The 18,517-nt window shown below is 41.1% G+C and overlaps 1 protein-coding gene across 1 annotated transcript in view; it reads right to left on the reverse strand.

The window, feature by feature from the left end:
- Nucleotides 1-18,517, reverse strand: part of LOC140232541 (protein virilizer homolog) — a 47,741-nt gene that overhangs the window by 21,362 nt on the left and 7,862 nt on the right. Inside the window, exons 8-18 of the mRNA XM_072312638.1 lie at nucleotides 17,948-18,029; nucleotides 15,583-15,793; nucleotides 13,627-13,891; nucleotides 11,541-11,638; nucleotides 10,175-10,287; nucleotides 8,318-8,674; nucleotides 7,635-7,784; nucleotides 6,920-7,111; nucleotides 3,403-3,488; nucleotides 2,436-2,582; nucleotides 246-417 (exon numbers count right to left, since the gene is read on the reverse strand). Coding sequence (XP_072168739.1) covers nucleotides 246-417; nucleotides 2,436-2,582; nucleotides 3,403-3,488; nucleotides 6,920-7,111; nucleotides 7,635-7,784; nucleotides 8,318-8,674; nucleotides 10,175-10,287; nucleotides 11,541-11,638; nucleotides 13,627-13,891; nucleotides 15,583-15,793; nucleotides 17,948-18,029 — 1,873 coding nt within the window. The remainder of the gene's footprint in view (nucleotides 1-245; nucleotides 418-2,435; nucleotides 2,583-3,402; nucleotides 3,489-6,919; nucleotides 7,112-7,634; nucleotides 7,785-8,317; nucleotides 8,675-10,174; nucleotides 10,288-11,540; nucleotides 11,639-13,626; nucleotides 13,892-15,582; nucleotides 15,794-17,947; nucleotides 18,030-18,517) is intronic.

Raw genomic sequence — 18,517 nt, forward strand, 5'->3', positions numbered from 1 at the left:
ACCCATTGTATCATCTCTTCGTACTTTGGAAGCCCCCCACCCCCTTCCGTTATGGCCGACTGAAGTTACAGTGTTTTAAAACCAAGTAGGTCTATATGATTTGTAGTTGTGACTTTGTGTACACGTGCAATGTAAATGATTGATTGTTGAAATTTCTTCATTTTTTTTTTGGGGGGGGGGGGGGGGGAAGGAGGAGTTATTACATTGGTCTTGGGCATTCCTTGCTGGAAGATGGGGGAACTGACCTTCTTCCTTGCTTTCAGCAATGTCCAGCGTGGGCTGGGTAAAGGTCAGCAGGATGTCCACTATGCCGGCCTGGATGCGGGACTCCACGTCGCTAAGGATCCCGGTGGCAGGGGCAGAGCAGATGACCGTGTGTAGGGGAAGGAGGTTGCTAATGATGCGCTCATCACAGTACTGCAGCGGAACACATGAACAGAAACAAAATAAACAGATAAAAAACACTATAGCACAGATTTCTACAATTTCACATTATGAATGTGAAAGACTCCTAGAAAGACTGAGAATGGTGGTGGTGGAATCAAGTGTAAATGCAGGGAAAAGAACAAGTGAAAAGAAACGTAAATCAAACTCTTCCGTGAATATAAAAAGATTTTTTTTTTAATGCTCTATTGTCTTTCTGGAGAAAAAAAGCAATTACAAGGAAACGTGAATTACACTCTAGGTTTGCGCTTCACTCGACAAAACAGAGCTGTGATTACAGTTTGCAGGTCAAAAGACACGACGCTGGGAGTGCGTGACCAAGTGTAAAGCATTGGTACATACATTGTACCTTTCTCCATGCATTCATGGTCTGCACTGAAACTACAGACCACACAAAAGTATTTCACAAACTCTTGCCCTACAAACTTTGTCTGAGATGTAATTTCTTTGTCTTTATGTGAAAGATGATTTGTCCCCTTAAGTGATGACAGACATTGCCAATGCCTATAAAAATTATCTATTAGAGAGCCCAAATAAAACACATGACTGGTACGATAGATATTTGTATTGTGAGTGCCAGGATGAAGAAGAATCTTACACAGTTTCTCTCATACTGCACATCTGTTTCTGTGGATACCGATGTTTAAACAGAAAAGATGATTCACGAGACTTTAAAGGCAAAACAAAGTTTAAATATGAATGCAAAAGTGTCAAGTTTTGCTCTGGAATAGAGACAGAGGCACAAGGAATGGGTATAATACTGTATATGCCATACATTTAGCAAGTCTAAATTTTCGTGAATTGGGACATCCCGACAATTTCGGGAGTGATTAAATTCGCGACTGTGGAGTACTGTACTGAACGGAGAAATGTATACGTGTACATCACATTCATATCAGGATCGGGATCAGAGTCATTATTTTCTTGTGTCTTTTAATTTCGCAAATAGCACCTGACTCGCAAAATTTGTGAAAATAAAAACCTTGCGAAATATTCAGCGTATACAGTAATGCTGTGATAACACAATTTCAGTTGGGTAATGACACAAATGTCACATACTACCCAAAAAGGTACGCCGGAAGTATTGCATTCTCACGGCATTCCCTGATCTTGCTTGCTACGTGATGTTTTTTAATTGATTACGCTGACAACAATACAGTTGGCTACAGCAATACTCACTGCCCAAGAGTGAAACACACAGCTTCACATGATTTAGCACACGAGCTAGGGCACATTTCAATCACCACATACCAGTAATGACACCAACTTTTATTATTTCACAGTTTTGATCTCAAAATACTCAAAACAACTCATTATCGTCGCAAATCACGTCTGCCAAAATTCTTGGGAGACCCTTTCAATGCATTTCCATGAAATTTCAAAATGGTGGAAGATAAATTTTGAGCCCTTCTGAGAACTATGTTTTGGCTCTAACCCTTTATGTGCCATGCTGGAAACCCCCTGTGTGCCACATTATTGAGACACCACCTTATAGTCGTGCTTTGGGGAAGCATTCTGTTTTTTTCAAATCTATGCAACTGTTATAGATTTCTGTTACCCTGGACAAGTAGTAAGCAAATTTGTAGAGAAACTGCCAAGCTTTGCTTAGGTGTAAATTCTCTGACAAATCTGTAATCGTTTTTCATTCAAATGACCAGTAACTACATTATTGTAGAGTAGAGACATGACTTTTGCACACAAAACAGTGACAGAAACTTAGAATTTACTCACAAATCCAGTAGGGACACCACTTGATAGTCAATCACCACATAAAATGCAAATCACATATGACGCCAAAGAGAATGCAATCACAAGAAACGCTTTAATTGTACTGTGGCATTTGGCGACTTATCGATCGGTTTGGGCAGGTTTGTGTGTTTGAGCACAATATGCAAACTTGGCATGCCATCGACTTGAGTCAGGCCTGCAAATGTGGCTCATAAAGAGTTAAGGGAGACAGTCTAGAGTGGAAAAGTCTGGCAGTCACTCACCTGAATGCTTTTGTTTTCTAGCAGCTGGACCAGCATAGTGCGGATGAGGTTCAGCAGACACTGGGTGATGGACTCCAACATGTGGGTGTGGCCACTGGACAAGCTGATGCCCTGTTGCCATGGACGCAGCATGTAATCTGACACTTTCTGCAGGGAGGGATGGAGATGAAGGTGGAAGAGAAGGGAGGAGGGGAGGAAGAGGAGGAGGAGGAGCAGGAGAAAGAGGAGGAGCAGGAGCAGGAGGAGGAGGAAGAGGCAGAAGTGGAAGAGAAGGAGGAAGAGAATCAAGGAGGATGGGAAAGAGGAGGAGATAGAGGAGGAGGAGAAAGAGGAGGAGAAAGAGGAGGAGGAAGAGGAGGAGGAAGAGGAGGAGGAGGAAGAGGAGGAGAAGAGGAAGAGGAGGAGGAAGAGGAAGAGGAGGAGAAGGAAGAGGAGGAGGAGGAGGAGGAGGAGGAAGAGGAGCAGGAGAAGAGGAAGAGGAGGAGGAGGAGGAAGAGGAGGAAGAGGAGGTGGAGGAGGAAGAGGAGGAAAAAGGAGGAGCCAAAAGGGGGGCATTTAATACTTCCCACAAATGGAGTGGTCCTGCAGAAGTATGGATGATGGCTTGACAGAAATAACATTTTTTCGATTCCTCTTCTCTCTGTTGGATACTTACTTTTTACACACAGTCACATCTAACTGTTAGATGCTACACTCGTTCCCTAAAGACACACCAATCTTTTTAAAAAGTTTCATACAAACTTATCAGAAATGGCCACCCTCAACAAAAAAAAAGATAACTAGATAATAGTCTTGAGAATATGAAACAATAATCTTGAGAGTATGAAGGCCAATGCAACATGAAAAAAAAAAAATTGACACCACAAAAACTAAAGACAGGTCTAACACAGACAAATATAAAAACAGAGACACCAAACAAATGACAGTGCGCTAAACTGGGCAGATAGAATCTTTCAGTCGTCCCTACCTTTGTGCATGCGATGAAAGTACTGAGAGCACCACTGGAGTACAGCTGCATTGTTGCTACTTTGTACTTGAGGTCCGTCGGCTGCACTGTAATGACAATGGGAGATGCAAATAATTTTATCTACAATTGGAAAACATGACAGTGGCAAAAATTTGATATGTGCTTTTGGTTTGGTGAGTTCACTTTGGGTGTTTTCTTTCTTTTTTTTCTTTCTTTTTTTTTTTTGCCTAAATTTGTTTCTTGGATTGTTTGGATAACATCCTTTCTTTTTCTTTAAATTGGCAGGGAGGGTATGGAATCTGTTTGAACATTATGAAAACATCTCCTACTAGGAAGAAGTGGGGGAGAATGTGCTCTAGGTGGAATATGGTATACAGAAAACAGTAATTGTTACACATTACACACTTGTAGAATATAAAATGAAAAATGTATTATTCTAATAATTACTGCAATACTATGGAATGACAGCAGTATGTAAAGCAAATACTATACACATCTACCTCCAGCTAAAAATTTTTGAAAGCAACTCTAAGTATGGTGTACTGCTGATTTAGTAATCTTCTTCTAAATGCGCAAGATACAGCATGTGACATTTCCTTTTCTACAGACCATACCCTGCAATGGACACTTTCACTAATTTAATTTGGGTGGGTATTTTCATCACTGGAGCTTTTGTGAGGACCTCGTGTTATGTTGATTTAAAGACCAATAGACTTTTTAAGGACATGTATCATGTTATATATTAATCAATGCATCTTTTGAGGACATGATTTCAAGAGCGCCTACACATGAAACAGTTTCTGATGACACATTATTCAAGAGGATATGAGCATCCCTTGGTTTGAATGATTACCTCTGCCAAGGAAGGAGGTTATGTTTTTCATTGTTGTTGGTTTCTTTGTTTGTTTGTTTGTTTGTTTGCTTGTCTGTGTGCAAAATAACTTGGCAATCCGGCAATTTTATGGGTTTTCGAAGGATTTTTTATATCTATAAAGATAGGGACAATGAACTTGGGAGTTCCAGCTGCCAGTATTTTAAAGTATGGTGAACGAGACATTAAAATCAAGAAAATCATACAAAGGAAGGTGTCAAAGCAGAGAGAAATGTATCCTAAAACAGATATTTAATGTGACTTATTAAAAGATATTCGAACCACTGAGAAATCGCGAGTTAAAACTGACTGATTTACTTCGCCGATTTTCGCTCCGGAACAGCCGTCTTTTTCGAGCCCTAAAATACGACGTCACGAAATGAACAAAACCCTTTACGAGTGAGCTGCGGGACATCGAGGCCGCCATTCATAAAGCACATATTTCTTGGTGAGCAGATGCAATATCTGGCCTTTCTTTAGTCGCATCTGCTTTCTCGGCTGAAACATTAAAATGTCTAATTTTTACCTTACATTGTACGGAAAGACTTTGAGTTTTACATCGAGAGTGAATTGAGTAATGGCAGTGACAATGACACTGATAGTGACAGTGGCAAAGTCTGGGTGGTAGAAGAAGCGAGGGAGAGGCAACGGAGCCCACTGTATTGTTGTATTTTGTTATGGTGCGCAAAAAGTAACCGTGTCTGGTTCTGTTGCAATATCACTTCCCCGCTAATGATTTTGTTTAAAAACCCCAAAGGCTTCATATAACGATGCTGATGCCCTTGATTTTGACATAAGAGTAACATTTTGCATTGATTTTGTGCTGAATTCCTGATTTTCATATTGTTTTTATAGTACCGAACATTATTTACTTCGGCGCACCATAGCAACAAACCAGACCATGTTCAGCATAAGGGCTGCGCTTGTATTGTCCAACTGATGCTAAGTTTGACTTTCTTGATGGGCCTAGCTAGCTAGCGGCATGACACACGTCACGACGCGTCAGCATCCTACTACTAGACTAGACTAATAGTAGTAGTAGTAACGTTAGTACTGTACTAGTAATGTTAGAGGTTCTACTAGGGTCTAATGCTTCTAGAAAATGTCTAATGGTTATTTCTATTAGTAGCTAGCTGCCCCTAGAATGCATCAGAGATCAAGTTGTGTTCAGGATTTCTGTGTACAAACGAAAACAAAACAAATCCAAAGACGATTTTATGCCACCACTTAACTGGCAAATACAACCTAACAAAGGAGCTGGTGAGTACAGATTCGTATGCTTGATTAAATTACTCGAAATTGCTAACCTCACTTTTCAAGCAGGCCTACAACTTTTTGCGGTATTGTCCTTCCTTCTAATAGGTTAGCGTTCTAATGTTAATTCATTTCTATAGCGGATAGGGCCTATATTCATTGTATTTAGCATTTATCGTACTCTGCCTGTAACGTTAGGCCTATAGACCTACGTACTATTAGAAGGGCAACCAACAGCAATTTCTTTACCAGCGGCGGTCGCCGCCCTGCTTGATTTCACTCCAGCTAAATAGCTACTGTCAGTGGCATGCACACGTACACAAATCTAGATGTAAGAATTCATAATATAAGTTCGTATATTAGGAAATAAAGTAAAACCTTGCACGTTTAACTGTTGACGTTTGATCTAACAATTAAGATCATCTAACTTAGGCCTACGTGATTACGGGTACGTACTACGTAGGTCAGAGTTTTGGTTCCAAGTTAGATTGCCTAGGCCTACTACGAGCCGTTTGTGAGTCGAGACTGAGGTGCGACAGTGCAAGTAGAAGTGTGAAAAGGTTGTCATCTGTATACTTAATGGTAATTCTGAGGAAGATGGATTCAATAAGTGAAATTATAACCCACTTATGCCTGATTGTGTGAACAAGACACCTCGCTGCACTCAGGTTATTATGCGGAATTCACGCTTTGAACAACGGCGCCGCGTAGCACAGCGCATCAGCGCAGGGCTGATTTGTTCATTTCGTGACGTCATAATTTTGGTCACCAAAATTTCGCCGTCAGATCGGGTTCAGGTGGTCTGAAAAGGGTCTCAAAACTAAATCTGTCCATCGTTCTAGAGACGTTTTCACCTTCTGAAAATTAATTATTCATATTCCTAGAGACTTGAGCTTTCCAGAAATATATAAATCACCTTGTTTATGAATATCGTCCTGTTTTTCTCGTTCACCATACTTTAAGGTTTGCATACACCCTCTAAAGCACGTGCTCTGCTCGGGCGAGGCACCAGGAACAAAAGACTTCCATATTGGGAAATCGGATGATTTTCAGCATGTGTGTATGGATGGAAATTAGCTGCTTGGCAGAGGTCTGTACTAGAGAGCTTTTCTAGTTACATTCTTTGTCTCGTTTTTTTTTTTCTTTTTTTTTCTGGACATTATCATTTGTTTTTTTCCATTACATCAACTGGTCACTACCTTTACTGGACATGGTCTCCGGAGGACAGACCGTGTGCTGCAGAGCTTGGAGGCAGGTCAGGATGATGGGGACATGTTATTCAATAGGACATGAGCTTCTGTAGGTTTACATGACATTCTTAGTTGTTGTTGTTTTTTCCTTCTTTTTGTCAACATGATTTTTTTTCCCCCAAGGACATCGACTGGTCACTACCTTTAGTGAACATGGTCTCCGGAGGACAGACCATGTGCTGCAGAGCTCGGAGGCAGGTCAGGATGGTGGGGGCCATGGCATTCAGGTTGGCGGTCAGCTGGCCCTCGCTCTGGTTGATGTGATCCACGAGGGTACTGATGCAGCTGGAGTCCAGCCGGATGCCCTTCAAGGGCTGGACCCACTTACGAACAACTGAAAAAAAGGAAGGGAAATAACAAAGGGTCTCCTTACAAGGTGACATAAAGACATTAGATATGGCATTATTAGTGTTTTCCCTGCTGAAAATCAAACTAGTAGCTGAGATATCAATTTTGCATGCTATACTGTAAAAGTGGAAATTTTCACGGTGTTGAGTGTTTTGCGCATTTCGCGCAACCAGAAGCTGGCGCAAAAATAAAAGCACATGAATATTTTTGCTGCCATATGTTCCAGTACACATGATGTCTTGATTCCGCAGAATTAAAAACACACAAAGCTTTCCAAACGGGGCAGAGCGCATAAAATCAGTCACGCCAAAATATCCACTTTTACATTAAGTATCTGATTCACAACTCTTTTTGTTAGTGAGGGTGGGGAGACATGTACTAATCATCATTATTTTTACATTGGTCATGAAGACTTATATGAATCAATGAAGAAATATGCAGAAGCATCTGCAGGAGAAATCTGCAGGAACGAAACTCTAACTGACTTCAAATTGACCGCAGACACTCACCATGCTCATCGGTGCAGCTGTCCATCAAGAGCGGGGCATACTTGTGCAGGAATCTCACATCTTCGGAGTACTGGACAATGATGGACAAGAGCTGGGCAGCATAGCCATAGGTGGCTGTCTTTTTGCTGGCTAGTGCCACCTTCTCATCACCTGTGTAAAATGCGAAATGAAGGGCAGAGATGCTAAACGAAAGGACTATTTCGTGATTTTTAAATGCATCTGTTACAGCAAAGTCATGTTTGCTTCAAGATGAGATTGTCGTAGTCTGGAATCAATGCAACCTATGACACTCTCTCTTTGAAAATTGAATTATCTGTATGGCCCCTTGTGTCTCTGCGAAACTTGTCAGGTTTGGGAACAAAGTTTGGGGGAAAAAGTGACCTTGGGTTTGTAAATTTATGGCGGCCAGCTGCATCAATCACAGGCATGCATGAGCAAACTCTTTCAGACGATTTTCAAGCACAAACTGTAGTGTCAAATGGCAGGGTCCATGGCACCTCTTCAGCAACATGCCCAGTCCGAACTGCAATTGTCCCCACAATTAAGGGACAGTCGATAGTCGGGTGAACAGTCAGTTGGAAAAAGATAAGAGAACTCCTGACTGTCCCTGAGATACCAGACCCAGTCTGAACAAGGATTACATAGCACCACAGGAGTGAGAAATAAAGGACACCTCCGGTCACCTGCATTACTTGTCTCTGTTAGGTGAGCCAACGGCAGCAGACACTCCAGGTTGTCGGCCATCCCAAACACTCGGGCCAGGGCCAGACGTCCATGCGGGGCTCCAGCCATCAAGTAAGCCCCGCTTAGCGCAGTAAGCACACCCTCATTCTCCACGTGGGTGGCGAGGTCGTGGACCGCCGTCCGGTGCTGCTGGATCAGGTCGGCGTACTGCAGCGCGCTCAGCGTGTAGATCAGACGAAAGCCGAGTTGTTGGAGGTTGGTCTGGCACTCGGTTGTTTCCTCGTCGTCATAGTTACTGGTCAACATCTGCAGTAATGCTTTGCTCGTCTCCAGCTGACTGAAGAGGTAGAGAAGCCCTGGTGGGGGAAAAAAAAAATTGAAGCTTTTACCTCACTGTAACCTGTTGTATACGAATCAGCTACATGTATCAGCTAGAAATAAACTCAACCTTTCTTGCTGTCTGACAGTCTTTTAAAGGACAAGTTCACCTTCATAAACATAAGGATTGAGAGAATGCAACAATATTAATAGAACACATCAGTGAAAGTTTGAGGAAAATTGGACAATCGATGCAAAAGTTATGAATTTTTAAAATTTTTGTGTTGGAACCGCTGGATGAGAAGACTACTACAGCTTGTGAGTCATATGCGTACAACAGCATAAAGAAAATGTAAAGAAAATTCAACATATTTTCACTTTTTTCGCATAATAAAAGAGCACTTGACTTGCCTCTTTCTAAAGGCAGGGGGAATAATATTACCCATAACATTTGTCGGTAACGAGTCGGGGGAATGTGTACTTTTTTTCAAAAGATGAAATTTTGTGAAATTCTCTTTATATTTTCCTTATATTGTTGTACGCATGTGACATCTAAGTTATTCACACACTGCAGTAGTCTTCTCATCCAGCGGTTACTGCACAAAAACTTCAAAATTTCATAACTTTTGAACGGATTGTCCGATTTTCCTCAAACTTTCAATGATGTGTTCTACTAATACTGCTACATTCTCTCAATCCTTACGTTTATGAAGGTGAACTTGTCCTTTAATCAGGTCTAGGGCAACTACCCCCCAGGCGATTACCCCGGACCTTTCCCCTGACCCTAATCCTAACCCTAACCCCAATCCTGAACCTAATTCTAACCCTAACCCAAACTCTATACCCTAAACCTAACCCTAACTCTAACCTTATCACTAACCAGTATTTAACAGAAAGGGTAATTGCCCCGATACTTTCTAATCATGTTTCTGCATTCTTGTACTCATATACAGGACATATTCAAGTGTGTTTAATCAACTAATGGTGTCGGCAATTGTGGCAGCTTTTCATTATGTTCTCCAGTGAGAAAAAAAAAAGGAATTAAAGTGATGTAAAATGACTGAATGGAACTTTTATCCAAGTCACTAATTTCCAAGATGTATGGAATGCTATTTCCCTCTGAAGTTCATGTCAGGTAGGAGTTGATGAATTGTTCATTTGTCTCATAACATGACAGAGACTAAACACATCTACATCACAATAAATTAACAAATGATTTATATGGATCATAATTAATGTGAGCTGACAAGTTTCCACACAAAAGGGAGCATCATGATCAGCACATGGTAATCCAAAAGTGTGTACAATTGAGGACAGGTCTGAAAAGCTTTTGCAAAATAGTTTTTCTATAGCTCAAGCAAAAAAAACAAAAAACAAAAAAAAGCAATGGTTTTCCAACCAATGCATTGGACTTTCAGACAAATGCCCTTTGAAGCGAGTTCTTCCAACTTGCAAAGAGCACATTAAACATTGGCTGCCTTCAGAATTTGGATCTTTGCGCAGCAATGTGCAATGGTCTCCATTCATGGTTTACTCACCAGACCAGTGACTGAGAATCTCCTCCAAGACGTCAACGATGATGCTGGTGATGCTGTCGTTGGAGGAGGTTGCCGGGCACGACAGCAAGAAGAGGATGCACTCCAGCAGATTCCTGGGGGAAAAAATGGGGATGATTAAAATAAATGCTTGCCAGGAAGCATTTCACATCTGAGATTTCCTTTTATCATACGAGAAATCTGGGGGGCATTTCATGAAGGAACTTGTCAGATAAAATGTCCGACAAGTCAATTATATCCGACAAATTCAGAGAAATCAGCCAATCAGACGAAAGAATTTCTCAAAATTTGTCGGATATAATCGACTTGTCAGATATTTTATCCGACAAGTTCCTTCATGAAATGCCCCCCTGGTCTCCACAGCAGTAAACACTCTTAACCCTATCAGGGTGCTACATAACTTATTTTTACCATTTGCCCGGTCAGGCAAGCAGATTTTCGAATTGTTGCAAAACACTTGCTCGAATATGAATTTTACTTGCCTGAAAAAGAAAGTCCGAAGATATAAGAAAATGATATAGAAAATCTCTTGTAAAGTCAAGGGCTTGACAAAACACAATCATCTAAATAAACAGCACATATGCCGAGTAACAAACTTGGTTTCATCGAGTGTTGGTGTTGGATTGCATTTGGACTTCTTCACGTAAGTGTTGGAGACTAAAGGTAGCTTCAAAACGTTTTGCTTGCACAATTTGGGCAAGCATTTTTTCCTCATAGTTCCAAAACACTCGACTTTGATTTTTACTTGCCCTGGGCAATCAGGCAAGTGCTTAGGTAGCACCCTGCCCTATGTGTGTTTAGAGTGAAGACTGACACATAAAACCCCACAGTGTTGTACACACTGTCCGATATCCCAGGCACAGAAAGGGTTAACACACAATAAAACTTGAATCGATACCATGGTAATTGCCATAATTAACTGCAATCCACACTGTCATATTACCCTTACTTTAGACACACGCAGTCCTTGAATGGCACCTGTTCCAATGTCCATGTCAAAGTTTGCTCAGATGAATAACGCTCAGATGAAAAACAAAGAACCTTAATACAATCCACTATATACCACACTAAATCAAATCAACAGGAAATTGTACCCACTTATTATACATGTATGTGGATTCAGTAAAAGCAGAGAGATGAGTGAAAACTGAGAGGTTTGAGGAAAGCTTGACAATCCATTCAGAAGTCAAACAAGTCAATTACAATGGCTTTGTCCTTCATTACCCCCGACCCCCCCCCCCCCACTCTTTCACTTGTACCCAAGATAAAGCAATTGCAAAGTTTCTACTTTCAGTAATGGTAGACTGAAGTGCCCTAGATCATGCCTCAGGAATAGAACATCTCTTACCTGGCCCTAAACATGTGGCACATGACTGGCCAGGGGTTCCCCTGGGGTGGACTGTTGATGGTGACCGAGGTGGGGAATACCCTGGGATGAGGCTGCACCTAAAAATAGAACAAAGCATCATCGTGATATTGATTATGATGCAATCAGGCGCGGTGGAGCACCCCAATTATCTCACAGAAATCCATCGGCAGCCGAGCCTTATTTGCATAAAGTAAACAACATGTACTCGCGTAGTTGAGAAAAAGTAAACAACTTCTCAAGCTAATAACAATTTAAGGAAACCTATTTTCGGATTAAAATTGAGTTAGTTTGAATTTGAAAACATGTCCGAATATGCACATATAACATATTAAAAGATTTGACAATGATAAAATGTGAAATTTTAGCGAAAACCTGGCGAGCAAAATTACCAAAAATATGCCTCGAAAATCATCCTAAAATTCATGAAGTGTAATTGCGGAACCAAAGCGCCATTCGAACAAAGTACACCGAAATTTATTTATCTGCTTGCATTTTAAATTTCATACCGTAATATTCCCGGCCATGGTTGTGTCGGAAAAAAATAGAAGGTGATGTCAAAAATGACACTAACGCAAAGCGTACAGGTCGGTCCCATGTATATATAATCGCGTCACTGTAGCGTTGCATGTCACAGCACACACAATGCATTGTTGCTGCATGCAGCGTGCGCGGCAGCAGCTCAGCAGTCACCGCCGTGCGACACTCAGCAAAATTGACTGCGCCACATGCAAACCAACAATGAGCACGAAATCCTGAATCTCACGTACCACGCATGCCCAATATTACGGGAAAAGAAATGACGTCATTTTCAATTGTTTCGCTGACTACAATTTTCTATTCCAAACCCTGTAGAAACAAGTTGATTTCTCAAAAAGTACAGGTGGAACCAAGCGAAAACTTTCACCATATATGGATTGAGGCTTGATGAACTTATGTTGCCAATTTCGGACACAATGGAGCCCGGCCATAGTCCAGTCGGAAAAAAACAGAGAGCATGTTTTGCGAGAGGTGATTTTCAAAACGCTTTAATATCTCAAGTTCTAGTGCAGCAAATTTCATAATATTTTCATCAAAAGGAAGGTTTTTAAAAACTTAGATAGTGTGGGAAGTTTGAGTTTACTAGCGGCAAGCATAGCGGCACAAGGAGAAGGTAAAGATTTGACTTTTTCATGCACACAGTTTCGGGCAGCCGTGGATGCCCGTTGGAAATTCAAATAGAACGGGGCGATAATGAGATGCAAATTGGGGTGCTCCACCGCGCCTGTAGATTGTCTGTTTGTCACAGCTTGCACTACAGCATCATTCTGAGTTAAAGTTGATTGCATCCCATTGCATTGATAACAGTGCAACAACAGACAATCATAGAGAAAGCAATTTCAGTCACTACATGTCATCATGATGAAGATAAAGACGGAAATACACTGACATTTTTAAAAAGTAAAATCAATGAAATAGACTACGATGTATCCCCATACACAGAAAGGCATTTCATTTGTTGACTCCTGGTTTATATCATGTTTTGTTTTGTTTTATTTTTTTTTTCATCTGTGGTTATCATTAGGGGTCAAAGTTGGTGGTAACTCATTTCACACAGCTCATAATTACAAACCGCCTGCTGGGTATAGCAAATGCAGCAAGATCGAGGCAACTTGTCAAAACAAATGAACTGGAATGCAGAGGAACACAGAAGGGTATTTCCATTCAAATCATGATGTAAAATCTGTGTGTTTTTCTTTTGTGTTTGTCTGACAACCTCCTAGTCTGTCTCTCCAGACCACTTTGTTGGTGCCTTTATTTGATCACAACACCTCATTGACAAATGCGAGCTAGGACTAATGACATTAGCCTCATAGCTTGTCTCCTCAGGTCATTTTCTTGGTGCTTTATGCGACCACAACATCACACTGACAAACGTCAACTAAAGACTAATAGTATTAGCCTCCTAGTCTGCTTCCTCAGGCCACTTTCTTGGTGCTTTATTTGATCACACAACCTCACTCATAACTGTGAGATACTGCTATCAACACTGACTATGGCTGACACACGAGTCTCTGCTTGATCTTACAATTGTGTGCGGGGCCGTCCTGATGATGGTCAGCAGTTCGCTCAGGCAGCCGACCACCTTCTCGACGTCGCCGGCGTTGATGGAGGCGCCGTCGCCGTCCATCCGCTCCTCCTCCAGGCTGCTGGACTCCACGGTGTCGATAGTCTCCTCTCCAGCCTCAGCGGGAGGCTTGACCTCCCCCTTCATCTCGTCCATCCCGTCCTCACCTGCCTGGTAGGCCTCCTGATCCACCTCCACCTCGGGGGCGGGGACCTTCTCCACAATGCTGGAGGGAAGAAGGGGAGGATCAATGTTTTGAATTAAAAAGAAAAGTTTGAAGAACATTGTTAGCTAAAACACAAAGCCAACCTACCAAAAAATATCAAATTTTTATGAAGAAAACAGGAATGAGACAAGAGCCTACTTGTTTTGTTCTAATCTAACAGTCCTACATCATACCTTGACTTGAATATATTCCACGCCACTACTCACTGCACATCTGCGCTTCATTGCATGAACATACTATCCAGTAATCAACACATCATTCTTCCGCCAACACTGCATACCAACCCATTTTTTCTACTGGTCCAACCTGTCCCTGTTGCACCAGAAGATGGCCAGTTTTCCTATTTTTAACTGGTCCAAACCTAAAATTTACTGGTCCTATTCTTTCTTTTTTTGACTGGTCCTGTCAATGTAACTTTTTTTTTTTTTTTTTTTTTTTTTTTACAGCTCATGTCAGACCAGTAAATTTGACAACTTACAGGCCCGACAGTGATTTCTAATGGTCTGAAACCATCGGACCAGTGCCAGTGTTAAGCGCTGCTTTGATGGAGACACTTCTAACTTAAAGGAAACCAAAGCTCAAATATAAATGTGGATTGAGTAAAGGTAGCAATATTAGTAGAACACATCAGTTGAAGTTTGAGAAAAATTGGACAATCCATTCGAAAGTTATGGCATCTGAAGAAAAAGTGAAGAGCACTAACAAGATAATAAACAGACAAATTCCACTGAAAATGCAGAAAGAAAGAAAGAAAGAAAAAAAAATGGAGAAATGATGACCCAGTCACATATACAATATGTGACTACCTTCAAAGCAAAATGAAAAGTAGGTCATACTGATGACATCTATTTACTTTCAGCTCAGGGATGAAAAAGCACCACTTTTCTCTTTCTAACAAAATGACTTATGACAGCAGCTGCACCAATCACGTTCGACTGATCAAGGTTTCCAGGAAAAAAAAAGAAGAAGAAAAAGGCATGACAATGGAAGTAACCTGACAGCAGCAGACAGGCCACCTAAGAGATCAGCATTTGCCAGAAAGGGAGAAGTTTTCTTTTCCCACAAGTCTGCGGATGAAACGGGAGCTCCTTAGGATGGGGGTCTGACAGACATGATTCTAATTAGGTCAATTGATCACAAGAGAATGACAATTTCACTATCACTGTAAATAATAGGTCTGGCTATAGATCTTCCGTGCAATCATCTGCACGGTGATTTTTCTCCAGTCTTCTTCCCACTGAATGGGTGCACCTGGGGGTGTTTCACAAAGAATTTAAGTCAAGTTAAACTTAAAATTATGGTGTGCTGTGTGTGTCTTCCATGGTGTTTTGACTTCTTAATGCAAACAAAAATTTTGGAGTCTTTTTCATGCAGCCTTTCATAGACAAAACAATATATATGACAAAGGAATTGTTCTGTACGTTTTGATAACAATTTGAAGAAGATTCTCAACGGTTGATAAAACTGAACAGGGAAACCAGTGGCATACCACATTTTAAAATTGATCTCAACTTTTAAGATCGACTTCAATTCTCTGTGAAACACCTTCCTGGAATAGTGAGTGGGCATCCACCCATGAACCACTGCAATTCTTTACCAACACAAATGTGAGCTACTCGAAAAGACAACACCATGTTCAGGGCGGGGTGGGGGAAGGGGAGGGGGGGGGGGGAGTGTATTGCAACACTGACCTCTCCGTGACATCGCCAAGTCTGGACAGGACCTCAAAGAGGTGCAGTTTGTTGAGCAGAGAGGCGGCGGCGGTCACCACGCGGACCGTCTGCTCTGCCAGGAGCAGCTTCAGCAGACGCTGGTAGCAGCTTGGCACTGCATCCTCCGGGGGCTGCTCACCTCCGAGGAACTGCTCTATGCCCACTTGCCAGTTGGTCGTAGAGTCCAGGGCTGGGAATTTCGAGGATTAGAGATCAAAGTGGCATTACAGAGGGTAACACTTGCATGTCATCCACAAATTCTTGGAGAAGTGGTATTCAACAGACATAGATCTTTCAATGATGACAATGATGACTGGCATTAAGAAAACAGCAATGCAAAAATGTAATATTACAAAAGTTAGGCTTTATGTGAATTCTACCAATCCTGGAGCCTAAAGTGCGACAGGTATACATTGCGAATTTACTGAGAAACAGTGTGGTGCTGTCAGTAATTACAAAATGTACTGATGAAATATCAATGAAATCAGCTAAAAGTCTGTAAAATTTCCTAATATTGACCAACCAACAGAAGATGCTCTCTGTCATTTTCTTCTGCTGATGCACTCAAAATAAAGAATCTTCTAACAAAGTTAAAGACAGTGTTAAGCTACTTGATAACTCATATCCCCAAACTTATCGCAATGCAATACCCCCAAACCTCTCAAAATGCAATACCACTCCTTCATGTAAGAGAACACACAAGATGATTTATATTTTCTCTTTTGGAAGTGAGTTTGTGCAGCTAAAACCCTTAACACTTTTTCACAACAATGTCAATTTTCTTTTCTCTTGTTTCAGAGGGATGAGCCAAATAGTACACATACACAGACGGAATCATGCTTCTTTGATGGCACAGGGTGACGCAGTCTCATGTTTGTTATCTGTAAATTCATTTTCAGGTTTACATACACTGTATGTATCAACAACACTGCACGGATAAAAGTGTATTCCAGCACAGCACTGACATTGAATCAAACAAGTATGGCATTTTGGGATGGAGTTATTTCACTTTTTTTCCCTCCAAATTTCGATTCCGGGGGTTGCCATGACCTTCCCCACTCGGGTCACATGAAAGAGGATTCAGAGGTTTACAGATGAGGACGAGGAATGAGGTTGCAAAGGTTCAAAGGTCACTACTCTGGAGATTCTGAGCCAGAGGCAGTGACTTCCACCCACTGGGAAAAAAAAAAAATGAAATCCTCTCAATCCAACAAAGTAAACGGATTAGGTGGAGGAGGAGGAGGATCTATGGGATTTACCTGTGCATACTTGCTTAACAACTGCATCCTTACCGGACAGAACAGGTGTATGTGCTATTATGTTTTCTCTTCTCTTCTACTTGGCTTCATGCCAAAATTGATTCATTATCTCTCCACACAGAACTATCGTTTCCAACCTGAACAAATTCCCCAATTAATCGATCAAATATTTCATGTATCAAAAGTGCTGGCATATGTCATGGTCACTGGTTTCCTTCTTTTCATTATTTGTCATCCCTGCACGTCTTCTAATCAAGCAGGAGATGATATTTTGTGCACACGATGATGATAACGCCTGAAGGAGAAGATGCCAAACCCCTCTTGGCAAGCTTCCTATGCAGAGTTCACTTATATTTCCTGGTACAAGGTCACAGTCTACTGCAATGGAATGTGCCAGAGCCTGTTCGTGTAGATATAACAGACTCCACTGCTCTTTGCCAAAAAATAATTGAAATAATAATAATAATAATAATGATAATTTGAGACAGATGGATCTTACTGCGTAACATGAGCTGTGAACCTCTTGTCTCTCATAACTTCCCTAATTGCAACACCCTTGTCATCATAACATTGTTTGTTGTCCAGTGAAAGGAGACCTCCGAATGATTTTCAGACTTTTACATTTGAACATCTACAAATTAGTTCTACTGAGTACACAGTTTCAGAATTTATAGTGATTGGGGTGAGGAATAAGAATGTTTTCAAAATTTAAAACAAATTGCAATGAACAAGGATGATAATATGGCTGCCTCACCATAAGAATGCATGAGTTGGGGCTCATGGATGCAGAGCAAAAGAGGAAGGCATGCATAGATTTCACACAGGTGAACATGTTAAGCAAGCGCTATTGTAATGGAACTACACTGCTAGATTTCTGAAATATGTAAAGCTCCTATGTCATCAACACTGTTCAAAGCAATTTGTTTCAGATTTTTCCAAGTATTGGTTTTTCTGCTCAAGAACCACTATAAATTCCACATATCTATATATGGAGCTGTCGATTTATGTACTACACGATGTGAAAATACAAAAATCGTCTGGAATGCCCCTTGAAGTTTATCATCTAATCGTAAAGTGGAACCAACCTTTGACTGCAAGTAGCTTCAGTGATGAGGCCATGTTGTCCCTGGAGATCAAATCTAGCAGACCATGCTGTACATTTGCACTCTGCATAATAAACATGAACATTAAATATGAGAATCATACATACACGCAGGTAGTTTAAAAACGATGCAAAAATTCTGGCAATGTCACATGGTTAACAGTGGCTGGTAGGGCCGCGGATAACTGGGGCAAGCTCACAGTAAGGCTTGTGGGACAGGTACTGTAGAATCAATGAATTATCCAATGCAAGTGTTAGCCAATTAGCTCTCAATGGCACATCCACAAATGATTACAGCCATATGATTTTTCATGGAAAACACCTGTTGATTGCTACAGCACACACAAAACAAAATAGTTTACACAAAACAGGTTTAGGTACCTACTCTGTATTTCATCAAAGGTGAGTAAACCGCAAAACATTCTTCATGGCAGTACTACATCGACCACATCAAAACGTCGTCACATTAAAATTTCCCTTATTGCAAAAGCAGATGGGTCATTTATGACACTTGCATCTTCATCTTGCCTTCTGAGCTACAAATTTTACAGAA

This window comes from Diadema setosum, chromosome 9 (genome assembly GCF_964275005.1).
Source record: "Diadema setosum chromosome 9, eeDiaSeto1, whole genome shotgun sequence".
NCBI lineage: Eukaryota > Metazoa > Echinodermata > Echinoidea > Diadematoida > Diadematidae > Diadema > Diadema setosum.